Raw genomic sequence first — 14,965 nt, 5'->3', positions numbered from 1 at the left:
GACTCTACAATTCCTACTGATTCGCCATGGAGGGAAGCAGCTAATGGCAGCTCACTCCTCATAAGAAATACAGTCAAGGGAGAGGGAAAAAACAACAACAGTGTAAGACAGGAAAGAAAACTCTCACTAGGCTTCATACATGAATCTGGCACACTTGATTAGCAAAAACCAAATGTTACTAAGGAGCCTCATGAATAGTTCAGAAAATTTGCATTAAACACTAAAAAGCAGGACATTTATGAGGAAAAAAAATCTATATTTTAATACTGATAAATGAAAACAAGGGGTTACAGGTATAGTTCTTTCTCCCTGTTACAGAATATGCCAGCAATTTTAGGGTCTTAGCCTGCAAGTGGCAAAGTAGGATCAGACCCTTGGCTAGTAAAGGAGGAAGAAAAATGCCTTCATTTGAGAGGCAGGCCACAAGGGTTACCATATAGTCCCTCTGTTACTCCACCCAGGGTACTGCTCCCTCATGGAACTTGTATGAGGAAGGATGTGCATGAGCCGTCTGGGTGAATTTGACCCTTTCTGAACATCAAAATAACATAATATGAACTATGAGTAAATAGACAAAAAGAACTCAACAGATTTATTTTGTCTATAACCTGTCTATAACACCTGTCATTTTAGTATACTTTTCAGTCCTACTGTGTCTTCCTTTTCCTCTTACAGTTCACCAAATTTGCTACCATTTGTTCATTTAACTTCATTCTAACATTAAGGCATCCAGGTGTTCTGTGGCAATTGTCTTCAGGGACACTGGGTGAGTTTTAGTACCAGGATTAGGGCTGGAAAAATAACTTGAAAGGTTGTTTTTGTTTTTAATAGTATTGCTATAACTCCATTTTTAGGTGATGATGGAGAATCCAGAGTATATCACAACAATATTATCCAGATTAGTCAGAGTCCCAAATTAGTTCAAGTAATGAAGTTTCAGCAAGGAGCTACAGGCAGACACTGGCATGGTTAAATGACAGGTAGAGGAGAGAGACTATTTGAATCCGTAACTAAAAATTTCAGGAAACTGGGTTGTTCTTGCCCAGCTCTTTTATTGCAGTACATAATACTTTTGTGCTATTTGCACTCAAACAAATGCAATCATCTCGACTCTTTCATGCAATTAACTCCATGTCTCATTTCATTTTCTTAATTAGCTTTCTGATCTTTTCTGATTAAGAGAAACCAAACTCAGTTCTATGTGGTGCTATCTTTGGGGACTTCTTGTCATATTCACTTTCTAGACAGGATAGTTTAGCTGTCGTTTCTGTCACTTTTGACATTTAACTGATTATTACACTAAATCTTGCAACCTAAGGTAGTAAATCTTCCTCTCCCCCCTTCCCTTTTTTTTTTTTTTTTTTGGTCCTGCTGCCTAGGCAATCAAAACACTGGAAATATTTTATTTCTCAGCTTATGATGCAGTTACCTTATGAGGATGCATCATAGGGATACAAAACCCATGCATTAAAATACTGTGCTCACATATTTTTCACATGTACCAGATGCTACGGCTAGCTATATGTTTTCACACACAAAATGGACAACGATGTAGAATATTACCTGCTCTGTGGACAAAATGTAAATAGTAATTTTTTAAAAAATGATCCACCATTTACAGTCTTTAATCATATGATTACATACTATTTTTTCACTAGGACTCTAGTCTTACATAGTGTACAGGACAGACTTGGCTGAATGGGAATGAATTAGGATTGCGTATTGAATGAGGCAGTTTGTCTTTATGACTTTTGCCTCATTTGTTGGCAGAATTTCAAAGGTGTATGGTGAATGAGGCAAGGGACAGCATGAAGAGAAAGGATGGTGTCATGGATAACTCAGCTGAATGCCAACCTGGAGAACTGGATTCTATCCCTGCCTCTCCCACAGAGTTCCTATGTAATGCTAGGCAAATCAAGTCAATGAAAAGTTTCACAGGTGGCCAATGAGGTCCTTTTTTTCTGGGTACACCACCTGGGCTCCCATTTGTAAGCATACAGACACTCATAGCTTCCACTGAGGTAAATGAGATGTTAACATTCTCTCAGTGTCTCATAGACTCTAAGGTCAGAAGGGATCAATATGATCATCTAGTCTGACCCCCTGCACAACGCAGGCCACAGAACCTCACCCATCCACTCCTGTAATAGACTCCTGACCTATGACTGAGTTATTAAAGTCCTCAAATCAGGGTTTAAAGACTTTAAGGTACAGAGAATCCACCAGCAAGTGAGCCGTGCCCCATGCTACAGTGGAAGGCGAAAAACCCCCAGAGCCTTTGCCAATCTGCCCTGGGGGAAAATTCCTTCTCGACCCCAAATATAGTGATCAGTTAAACCCTGAGCATGTGGGCAAGACTCACCAGCCAGACACCCAAGGAAGAAATCTTTGTAATAACTCAGAACCCACCCCTTCACAGGCCACTGGCATATCTACCACCAGTAGTCAAAGATCACTCAATTGCCAAATTAGGCTGTCCCATCATACCATCCTCTCCATAAATTTATCAAGCTCAGTTTTGAAGCCAGCTAGGTTTATTGCCCCCACTGCACCCCTTGGAAGGCTATTCCATTTTTTTGGATCCAATAATTGATATCAAAGTATATGAAGGCATTGTTAAGGATTTGCATTGGATGCAAGTTTGATTCAGTTGATGTATATATTGCTCTTTGGTATCTGACATGTAAAAAGATAAATAAGAACAGGAACAGTGCAACCATAAAAAAAAAAGTTAGACCTAAATCCTGTAAAATTTACCAAAATAAGCTATACTTTATAAGCAGCTTCATACCACTTTAACTGCATCCACCACACTAAGGTGTTGCAAGGCCTGGGGCTAGCAACTCTAGTACTAAGGAGGCACACCTGAGCAGGGATCAGCTGATTCCCGGCCCCATGAAGAGCAGCATAAAGCGGGGGAGAGGGAAATGCTCAGGGAGACCAGATGGGAATACCAAGGCTGATGGGAGCATGTAAGCTTCCAGCAGAAAAAGCCTGGATTTGGGGATGAGACTACAGGCAAGTGAGACTATTGGCAAAAAAGGCCTGAGTGACCTAATAAGAGGGTAAATGGATGCATTTGAGAACTTTATTTTGAACTGTTTTATTAATCAAACCAGACCTCCAAGGAGAGATGGCATTGAACCGAAAGCTTGTGTGTGGAGTTTATTTATGGAGCCCCTGGAAGGGAAAAACTGAGGCAGTATGCCGCAAACCCACTCCTGGCCATGAGGGGGCAAACGGGAGACAGTCCACCCTGACAGTTTCTAAACAGATATCGTTAAAGCATTACAAAAATTCTCTGGAGACCAGTTCTGCTATTTATAAAAATAACAAAATTTGAAGAAGAGGCTATTTGAATGTTTAAGTAACACAAGCCAATTCAAACTAATTACTTCACACGCAACATAATTAACACATGTAATAAATTACAGAAGAAGGTCAAGAGGTTTCTTAATTGTCTTTATAACAGCAATAAAGGTATTTCTGGTAACAGTCATTTAATGATTGGATAGATAAATTAATGGCCCAAGGCAAAGACAAGAAAACATAATACTTTACAGTCATTACCTGACAGAGGCCAAATAAGTGGTCATTAACCCATTATAATTTTTTTATTACAATTTAAAACAGAAACTAAGTATAACATATAATTTGATATCTTCCATTATTTCAATATAGCTTATTTTTCTCAACTTTTGAAGTTATTTACCTGTCCAAAAGTAAATACTTCTTCACCCATCAAAAAGCTTTTCTAAGAGTTTTATAACTGCAGATCCATTTCCAAATACACCCACAAAAGTACTAAGATATCATTATTTCTAAAAATATTGCTTTGTAATAAAAATATGTGGTTATGTTTCTGATTTCTGAATCATTAAGATCTCTCAAACCTAGATTTAAAAGATCACATTTCAGATTAGAACCTCATACTCAAATACTCCATGTAAAAAGACTACATTCAAATATGTACGTTTCTGAAACAACTAAAATATCAGTTTACAGTATTTATTCTCTCTCTGTCTCTCTCTCTATATATATTAAACTTAAAGCTATAAATAAGAACATTATCATCTCAGCAGTCTAGAGACAAAAGTTCTACAAACTTTTACAAAAAATTTCACCTGTGAAAATTTTCATTGACTTGATTTGCCTAGCATTACACAGAAACTTTGTGGGAGAGACAGGGATAGAATCCAGTTCTCCAGGATGGTATTCAACTGAGTTAACCATGAGACCATCCTTTCTCTTCATGATGTCCCTTGCCTCATTCATCACACACCTTCCCACTTCTGCAACTAATTTTTTTTAAAACAAACTTTTATACCTCAGTGACTACAGAGCCTAGTCAAGATTCACTATTTTAAAATAATTTCTGGTAATGGGATGCTAGCTTTAGTTACAGTACAGTATTTAATTAGTTACAGTATAAGATTCTAGCACTAAATGTTGAAAAATATCAGTGTTCAGTGACGTCATTATGGCATGAGCTGTGCTACACAGAGACTCACTTATATTCAGCATCTGAGAAATACACACGGCTTCATTCCACTAGCAGACTCAGGCTACAGGCTTCCCTGGTGTTCAGAATTTAAAGCTGCTTTCCCCATTCTCCCAGAGGGCAGGAGCAGCCAGCATTCAGATAATGGGGCTGGTGTAAGAATCTAAATAGAATAGAATACTACCATAATCTTTCTTTGGGTGAATCTCAGCTCCATTCAGCTGTGCCAATGGAAGTAATTCAAATCCAAAGTCTACTGTATACATTATTTTATATCTTCCTTTTGGGGTATGATTCATCATACAAACTACAGAAAACTAGTGTCTGGCTTCTATATAGCACCTTCCATCTGAGAAACTCAAAAGCACTTTATAAACATAAATTAAGATTTAATATACTTGTGTGATGAGTATAATATTCCTTTTTATTACTAAAAAGTCATTAGATCTGTTATGGTTTTATACATAGGAACATGGCACAAACATTTACTTACCTTCAATTAAAGTTTAGGTTAAGAAAGCTTCATTATTGTAGATGGAACATCTGTATCTGTATGTCAGAATGCAATTCATGCTCCTAATGAACACAGAACTATTTAAAATGCACTTACCTATGAACCAATACATTTATCTCTTATCTCTCCTTAGGACCTGAAACGTGGTATTTAAGAATGGGTGTAAATTAAAGCATATTAGCAGTGCCACTAACGTCAATGCTTAAGTACTTTGCTGATTTAGGATCTCAGTGCTGAAGCATTTTCAGAAACAGCAAAATCAAGTGGACTACATAAGCCTTTCTGTCTATTGAGCATAGCACCCTTACATCAATATTTCTTGAATCCAAATTTACAGTTTTGCATGGATTTCTTTCTATTTTTCAGACTGCAATTTCCTTTGGACTAACTGGAAACAGTAAGAAGTTAGGGATGTGATAGCAACTTGCCTGATCAATATAAAAAGCAGTCCCAGCTCGGATCTCTCTGCGCTGTTTAAGATCAGTTTCTGTGGTGTCCCTTGATAGTGCAATATACTCAACCTCTCGTTTGGTCAGCTCCTGTGGACAATAGTGTTAAATTATTACAGAGCTCTAGGCTGCAGAACAGTCATTTAAAGTATCTCTGAACAAAAATGTAATATCTCTGAGTTTTAAGATGTTTGCTCAGTGTGCTCTTCCTCACACATAATAGTTTGAATTTTTGCTCAATAAATCTTTTATTTTCCCCAAACCTATTCTAAAAGTCATAATAACCAGCTATAAATTCTCTACACTGAACAGTTGAGTCCTGTAAAAGGCTGGTTCTCCAAGCTGCCTTTCTTTTAGTGGCCACTGAAAAACAATGAGGATATACAAATCACAAGCAAACATTCACAAGTTTCCTATTAAGTTCAATAGGAGTCCTGTAAATTTCCACCCTACTTCTGTTTCAGTGATGTTAATATTGTTATTCAAAAAAATAATCATATTGAGTTTAAACATCGTTATCAATATGTTCAGGAACTACATTTTTCTCTTACTGTATCATGCAGGTATTTTTATAAGCTCTTTGGAACAGGGACTTTTTTGTTCTCTGTTTATACAGCACCTAGCACAATGGGGTCCTGGTCCTCAACTGAGACTCCTGCATGCTATGATAATATAAATAACTACTAAAGTTTTAAATCTGGGAATTTACAGATTACCTCCATAAGAGAAAAAAATTGGTTGGTGCCTTTTTTGCTTCTTTATGAAATAGGTTTGAAATTTTCTCCCTTAGGTATGTAGCCTACTTGGCTTTTTTTAATCTTAGAAATAGCAGGAATGTCAAGCCTAGGTCTCATGTTCTTGTGGAGGCTTCACTGGAGATCTCAGAGATACACACAGAGAATGCCCTCGGCTCTTAGTTGAAAGGATGTTGAATCTTTAAAAGATCTTTCTTCCCAAATAGTTCATTTGAATAGTTGTAAGCAAAACATTCAAACAAACAAAAGATTTTTAAGCAATCTGAATAACTGTCATTTAATTACATTTCACTTTCTTGACATCTAGTAAGTTATAATGATACCAGTTCTCTCCTGGTCCATACAATCTCTCAAGAGGGATACAAATTTGTATTTCTAATGTTTAAAAATAAAAATCAAGAAAAACAAACAAACAAATAAAAACATGTGGTAGGGAAAATGCAGGCAGTCTTTCTTTACACAGCATGAGGAAGCATGAAAGGGCACATTGTGGTAGATTTAAGAACTAACAGATAAAGCCACGAACCCTTGGATCATAGTGGGATAGGCAGGAAACCTCACATATAGTGCAGTCACAAGACCTCCAGAAGATTCTGTAGGTCCAGGAGGTGGGTGGCAAACTCCCCCCTCTTTCCCCGGAAGGGAGAAAAACACATGAACGCCTCTCTACATAAATACTATAAGGAAAATCTGCAAGGGAAACCTCAGAGTATTCCATTCCCCAATCCCTTCCTTCAGTTTTTCCACAGGAGGCAGCAATGCGTCTCACTGTCTTTCACAGTATGCAATGATTCTGTATGGTGTGAAATACGAAGAATAGACTATTTTTCCATTGTGATCGCATATGGCAACACAGTTTTTTTCTTAGTAACATTTAATTAATTAAGCAAAACACATTTACTTTAATGTTTGTACTTTTTATTCACTGTAAAACAGAAAAACTTTGAAAAGCATGTGCATGGAATAAGTTATTTGGCAACTAAGAAGCAGGTCATATAAACTTTTCTAATATTAATATTTTTACAATTCAACGAGTCATAGAATACATACACACTATAACAACTAAATAATCTTAATTACTACAATTCTCCATTAATACAAAAAATGTTTTAAAATGTACCAGGTATTGCATGGCAATAGAGCGTCGAAGAGGTCCGGGGGGGCCTATAAGGAAGACATCTTGCCCCAACAGATCTTTTTGCATTATCCATCTTAGATGTTGGACTACAGACTGGGCCAGGTTGTCTGTCACTAAGAAAAAAAAAAAAAAGAAATTAACTCTAGTCTAAATTCTGCAGTTTTAAACAAATACTATTAAATGAAATTGGTAGCCAGTAGGGATCACTGGTATCATACTCCTTGTTTATTTAGACTTAAAAATTGAATAAATAAATAAATCCAAAGCTGACTAACACAAAAGCAGCTAATTGTGCACATAGTCTCTGTAACCACATATTTATCCCACCTACTCTTATTCTCCCTCCTCCACTCCCTCTATTTGCTTGTTTGTTAAATTCACCTGTCACAGTTTGTCTCAAATTAGCTTTTACACTCTTTCAGTGCAGAGAATGTCTCTTATTCGGAGTTTGTTCTGTACCTTTCACAAAGTGACAGTAGCCTTGACTGGGTCTCTTAGCATTACAGCAACACAAATAATAAATGAATTATTATTATTGTTATAGACAAACAGGACTTATCTAGCCTGTATTTCATTGCTGTCACACAAAATGATATTAAACAGATAGCAATGTTTGCACCAGATCAAGTAGCTTACACTGCAGTGACAAATAAAAAAACCTAGTAAATTAGATCTTATCAAATTTTTCTGTACATTTTAATCAACTATACTATAGATAGTGGGTATGTAGAGTTAAAAATTCTAAGTATAGTCATATCTCACTACTTTGACCTTCAATGATATGCCACTCCAAAGACCGACTGAAAGTTAACAGACTCAAAGCAGATCCAATGGCTCAACAGTAGAGTTGCTCAAGTCAGGTGCGGAGGCATACCAGAAAAATACATCTTATCCTGTTAATTTACATTCCAGTACACAGCTCAAAGTATAGTTTGATACAGTTGATATAGTTCTTGATTTGTGTGTTTCTGCTTACTCTCTGATATACAAAATTTGGTAATTTGGAATAGGTTTCCAAAATGAAACCTAACAAGATTCTTCTGTGTCTTATTGTCATTCTTCTTATATGTTTTGCATCAGCCTTTTATCAAACAACCATAATAAGTCTGTTTACAGTACAACACTAGAGATAATAATGGACTTGCAAACAAAAATGTGCCCAAAATGTTTCATAAAATAAAACAAAAAAACAAAAAACAAAAATCCAACAACACATTCAAAAGCAAATGGTTTCTATGAATGGTCGCACAACTATCGACTAAAGCAGCAAATCTCTCTTATAGACAGAAACTATCACAGAAGATTTTGTGCCTTCCAGAGCACATCCAATTCTCACGTCAGAATACTCACAAAGTAGCTTCCAAAGCAAAAGCAATATAAAAGTTAGCCTATTCTTTATCTCCCACATGCCACAAAGAACTCCCATAGGATCCTAAGTGTTGGGCAAGCTACTGACACAGAATCAAACAAAATAATTATTAGCCATTAGGTACAACATATGTTTCCTCTGTGACTTGCCAATAGAGCAGACTGTGAGAACGTTTAGAAGGGGCAACAAATGAATACAGAAAGAAGGCAGGGACAAACAAAGTGCTGTCACCTCTTCCTTCTAATCACAGAGGATCTTCCAAGGCAGTGGGTGAAATCCTGGCCCCACTGAAGTCTTAAACATTGTACGATGCAGACCATCCTTGAAAGGCATTAATTATGTACTTTGACCTGTTTTATGACCCTGTCCCTTGTGCGTTTTTATAACGAGTGCTCTTCAATAAGAGGGCTACAACATCCATATAGAATAAGGTTTTAAGTAGGTGGGAAATCTTGCTGCAAAAATGCACTCTTCAATTTCAGAAATCATGCATTACAAGCATGGCAAAGGCAGCTGTCATGCAGCGTGACTGTGAAAGCCTCTGGTGTATTTCACATTAATGTGTGTAGCCAGGTTTATTTTTAGGATGGCCTCAAGAAAAACTTGGGTCAGACTTAAAGGCAGTGCCAGAAATAGAAACAAGATTTAAGAATGTACAGAAACATCTGCAAAACAAACTGTCATGTAGAAGAGAACATAAATGTTGTACAGCATACAAGAAAACTGAAGTCTCTGGGGCATTCCCCCACTGATCTAATGCACTTATGTTCTCCTGGTCGTGTTTAAGCAGTACATAGTATTTACCCTGGAGTATTAATATCCAGAAATACTGGTTATTAAATTCCTACAAAATTTCATAATTTCCCTTTTTAGAGATAATGACACCACAGGCAGAATTCCTTACTGACATATTTAGTAAGCCAGGAGCTGGGAAAATGTTTCTTTGTTTACTGGTTCCAAATCATTCTATTAGTAGGCAGGTTAAAAGTTCTATCAATTAAAATACATTTTGTAAAGTAACAAAAGAACACAGCACTCTGACTGTTTCTAAAATCAGAGGCAATATGTTTCAAATAAATGCTGAAAAGTCATCAAGGAAAGTATGCCCCTAGATAGTCTCTCATGATGACACTACCTCTCTTGTTTTATAGAAATTATTTCTATACTAAAATTTAACTTCTCTATGCATCACTGATCCTCTCTATACATATATTTATATATTAACTATGTTTAAATTACATAATTAAGCGCTAAAAAATCAGGAAATTATGAAGTTACTTTGTACATACAACCTTACCTCTCTCCTCTTGTATCTGTGCCTTACAATATAGTCTATAATTAGGTAATCACATTTTTTCTACACTTTCTTTAGCAACTTTAGATGCATATGTGCAATATCTTATATTGTTTGTTGTATACCTACACTATTTTCATTGTCACAATGACCCAGTATATCTATATTGACTTTTTATATACTTATATTCTGATCTCTAGAGTATGCACCTAAGAAATATCATCGTCAAAGTACTATACATTTACTACATGGCCAGCAGTAAATTTTTTTTTTAAGTGCAATTTAGAGGATGAGGCAAACTAGTTGAAGGTTAGATTGCATATATATGCCACAAATTTTCACTATTATTCAGTGTAGCTCTATGGACTTCAGTGGAGCTATATTGATTAACACCAGCTGAGGATCTGGCAATATATTTTTATTTTGAGTCTATAAGATGCTGCATAAGAGGAGTTTGCAATACACTTTGCGTAAGTGATACTCAAAGATCAACGGGCACACACAGAATAGGACACAGTATTACAAGTTGCTACACTTGTGTATCTATGGTGGTGGAAAGAAATGTACTATTTGAGAAGTAGGAGGACACCTTACAAAGTCTGCATGTAGCTCTTTTAAAGAAGGCAGTCAAGGCTGAGCCCCAGCATCCTCAAAAACACCTAAAATATAGTCTTTGCAGCAAAAGGTGGCAGTCGCTGCTTGTCCTTCTTAATTGGCAGATGACAAAATCAAAATGGTTACCCAGTCAAAGATACTATCCAGCCCACTACTTGGATTTGCAGCTTGTACCAAGCCACTCCCTGCCCCATAGAAAGGGTGAGGGCCACTACTGAGAGACACTCCAGGCAGTCTCTCTTAGCAAATCTCTCTGTCCCAGGTAGAGTGAATCCCATAATTCTAGAAGATATGTTTTCCTTCATATCTTCCATCTTGATGCAGGCAGGCAAAGAAATCTACCCCCAACAAAGACTACATCCACTCCCAAAGGAACAGCATAACATGCTAGGTCATATCAAAACCCAAACCGCCTTGGCAAAAACAGAAAAGAAAATGCAATGGTTAGTCAGGGTAACAACAATATACATTCAGCAATAACATAGCAATGGAACATCCACAAGAAAAGGATATCAGCTTACCCTGAGCCTTGCCTACAGTGCCTGGGTGGGGTTAGAGGGAAAACCTTCCTGTAACAGAAGAACTTGAATGGCCCTTTGGCTCCTTCCCCAGCAGAGACTAAAGTGGGAGGAAGGAGGCTGCTCCTCTCTCCCCAGTCAAGACATCCTTAGAGCCAGAGAAGTGACCACAGGTGCAGCCCCACACACAGAAGGGCTATGACTGGTTGAGTGCGGCAAGGGGCCCTCTGCACTCACAGGAAAACCTCCAGCAAACCCAGCCCACTAGGCCATCACCCCACCGCCTTCTGAGTCTATGAGAAGGATAAAGGAGGGGCAGGGAGTCTAAGCTGAATAGCTGGGCATTGGGAGGCAAGGAAGGGTGGCTGAGCTGCAAATTAAGGAGACCACAAGTAGAAAACTTTTGTTCTTCCAATCTTATTTGCATGTATTGAGTACAGTTTTCAAAGGCTCATAACTATGGCTAAGATTTTGTCACCGTTATTTTTAGTAAAAGTCATGGACAGATCACGGGCAATACACAAAAATTCAGATGCCCATGACCTACTTGTGACATTTATAAAAAATAATGGGGATGGGGGAGGCTGAAGGCATTACAGAAGTCCAAGGGGAGGATAAGAGCCCTAGCCCCACTGTGGGAGGTGGATGGTCCTGCAATCATGGCCAGCTTGGAACCCTCCCAGTGCTGGGCCTCTGAGCTCCCCCTTGGTGGCTCTGGGCTCCGGAGTCCACCCTCAGCCGCTGGGGGCTGGAGGGTTCCCCCTCCTCAGCTGGGAGCTGCTGGGTTGTCCATGGCAGCTGGGGGTGGTGGTGTCCATGGTGGCTCGGAGCCAGAGAATCCCCACTGCTCCTGCCGCCCGCAGTGGCTGGGAGCTGCAGGGGCCAGCCGCCTGCCACGGCTCTTGGATCCTTCACTGCCCACAGCAGCTGGGGACTCCAGGGTCCACCCACGGTGGCTGGGGACTCTGGGGTCATCCCACAGCGGCTGATGGCAGCTGGATATCCGCCATCCGCTGCAGCTCGGGATTCCAGGGTCCCTGACGCCCATGGCAGCTTGGGGCCCAGGGGTCCCCACCATCCCTGCTCTGAGCTCTGGGGTCCCCTCTCCTCCACCACTTGCCCAGCTCAGAGTGGGGGGTCCCCAATGCACCAGTGGACAGTCGCAGTGTTCTTGGAGCTGCCAGCTTCCTGTCGTTGCCAGATCCCTGTTACCTGCTGCTGCTTGGAGCTGTGGGGCCCCTGCCAGCAGCAGCTTGGAGCTGGGGGCCACCTGTGGCAGCTGAGAGCTGCCCTCACCGCACTGAGAGCTCTGGGACCCTTCCGCCTGTGGCGGCTGAGAGCTCCCAGGTCCCTGCAGCCCCCAGGAGCTGACAGCTTCAGCCCCGCTGCCACAGGACATTGGGCGGAAGCGGAAGAGCATAATTTCATGGAGGTCTCTGGAAGTCATGGAATCCGTGATTTCCACGACCTCTGTGACAGATTTGCAGCCTCACTCACAATTAGATTAAGTCCAAACCAAGTTTCACTGGAGCACTCAAAGGAATATTTTTTTCTTATTCAAGGCTGTTTCTCTGCCAGATTTCTAACCCTAGACATTTCTGTTCTAAAACTGGTAAAGAAGTAAGTTGCAAGTTTCGTGGAGTTTGGTTTCCTTTTTTAGGAATACAAGAATTGCCACAATGGATCAGACCAGAGGTCCATCTAAACCTGGATCCTGTCTCTGACACAGGCAGTACCAGATGTTTCAGAGGAAGGTTATCTGCCTGCCACTGTAGGTCTCATCCTGATTTCTAATAATTAGAGATTAGTGTAGGCCTTGAACGTGAGGTTTAATAGCCATTCCACATTTTTGTTATCATTAAATTATAATTATGCATATTCTTGATAGCCACATAACTGTCCAATCTACTTCTGAATCTTGCTAAATTATTGGACTCAATGACTTCCTGTGACAATGAGTTCCATGGCAAAATTATGTGTTGCTATTTTGACCACAGCTGCACAGTGAGTAGAATTTTTTATTGAGCTGACTATCATGACACTCAGGTCTCTTTCCTGAGTTGATACAGTTAATTTAGAACCGTTTAAGGTATAGAAGTAGTTCAATTTTTTCCCTCCAACGTATATTGCCAATTGTGTAAATTTATCAACTTTCAATGTCATATACCATCGTTTTGCCCATTGTGATGGGGCGTTGGCCCCACATTGGCCTCTCTAGAGCCCTAAGGAGGCTGCGCAAGAGGCAGCCAATTAGAGAGGGGCTGAGAGAAGCAGCCAATCAGGGCCAGACAGACCCATATAAGAAGAGCTGCCGGGCAGAGCAGAGTTAGTTACTCCCTGGAGCTTCAGGAGGGGGGATTTGGGCCTGGCAGGCAAGAAGAAGCAGCAACTAGCACACTGGACAGAGCAGTGCTGCTAGCAGGGATGGAAGGAGCTAGAACGAGCTCCAGGCTGGCTGCTGTGATTGGCAGGCTGAGGCCCTGAGGTAAGCGTGAAGAATATGCTGGGGCCACAGGGAAGTGGTCCAGGGAAATGTACTGGGGAGCTGCAGGGGATGCAGTACGTGGCTGCCATCTACAGGGTCCCTGGGCTGGGACTTGGAGTAGTAGGTGGGGCCGTGTCCCTCCCACCCCATCGCCACTGGGGAAGTGGCGGAAAGTTGGACTGCAACACTTGCCCCCGGAAGTGAGGAGCACAGATCATGACACGGCTGGAAGGCTGTGTCATGAAGAGGACGCCGCAGTCCTTGGAGTGACATAGGTCCAGAGGCAGAAATGATGGCGGGCGAGTCACCATCAGGAGAGAGCATACCCAACCTGTGGAGCTAATCCCCAAGATAGCAGGAGGCACCACCATAGTAAGTGGAGCCCCAATACACCCATTCACTTAGTTTGGTTAGTTCTCTCTGAAACTCCTTACAGTCCTCTCTCACCTTTACTAACCTAAATAACTTTGTGTCATCTGCAAATTTTCTTACCTCACTACGCACCCACCCCCTTTTCCAGATCATTAATATATTAAACAGCATGAAATCTAATAGAGAACCTTAAAGCACCGCACTGTTTACCCTGTGCCATAATGAACATTGACCATTTAAACCTATTATTTGCTTTCTGTCTCATAGCAAATTTTTGATCTATGACAATAGTGTGCCTCTCACCCAATTATTAATTTCTTTAGTAGACTCTCACATGGGAGCTTATCAAAGGCCTTTTAGAAGTCTTAATAGATTGTCAGCTAGTTCTCCTTTATCCATTAATTTACTGAGACATTGAAAGAATTTTGAGAATTAGAAAGACATGATTTTCCTTTGCAGAAACCATTCTGGTTAGACACTGCCATATCATGATCTTCCAGGTGTTTTGTCATTCTGTTTTTAATTACCATTTTAACCAATTTGCCAGGTACAGATATTTACTGCTCTGCAATTCCACGGATCATCCTTAGTGCCATTTATAAATATAGGAACATTTTTTACCCTCCAATACTCTGGAAGGAGAGGTTATTCATCTTGTGCAGTAACTGGAGTTCTTCAAGATGCGTGCCCCTGTGGGTGCTCAACTTCAGGTGCACGTGTCCTGCGCCTTTGATCAGAAATTTCTGGTAGCAGTGCCTTTTCGGCCCACGAACGAACCCTATGCATCCGTGTGCCCCATACCCATGTGCATCCGTGTGCTCTATATAGAGCTCTCAGTTCCTTCTCTACCAAAGTCCCACAGAGAATCCCCGTAACAGAGGGGAAGGAGAGTGGGTAGTGGAGCACCCACAGGGTGACACATCCCTCAAAGAACTCCAGTTACTGCACGAGGTGG

The 14,965-nt window shown here is 40.2% G+C and overlaps 1 protein-coding gene across 1 annotated transcript in view; it reads right to left on the bottom strand.

Annotated features, from left to right (window-relative positions):
• VWA8 (von Willebrand factor A domain containing 8) overlaps positions 1-14,965 on the bottom strand; it is a 278,032-nt gene that overhangs the window by 230,878 nt on the left and 32,189 nt on the right. Inside the window, exons 3-4 of the mRNA XM_067563174.1 lie at positions 7,340-7,470; positions 5,444-5,554 (exon numbers count right to left, since the gene is read on the bottom strand). Coding sequence (XP_067419275.1) covers positions 5,444-5,554; positions 7,340-7,470 — 242 coding nt within the window. The remainder of the gene's footprint in view (positions 1-5,443; positions 5,555-7,339; positions 7,471-14,965) is intronic.

The sequence above is a fragment of the Emydura macquarii genome, unplaced genomic scaffold, assembly GCF_026122565.2.
Source record: "Emydura macquarii macquarii isolate MOO-44397 ecotype Brisbane River unplaced genomic scaffold, CSIRO-AGI_Emac_v2 contig_2473, whole genome shotgun sequence".
NCBI lineage: Eukaryota > Metazoa > Chordata > Testudines > Chelidae > Emydura > Emydura macquarii.
This window is presented reverse-complemented; position numbering and strand designations above follow the sequence as displayed.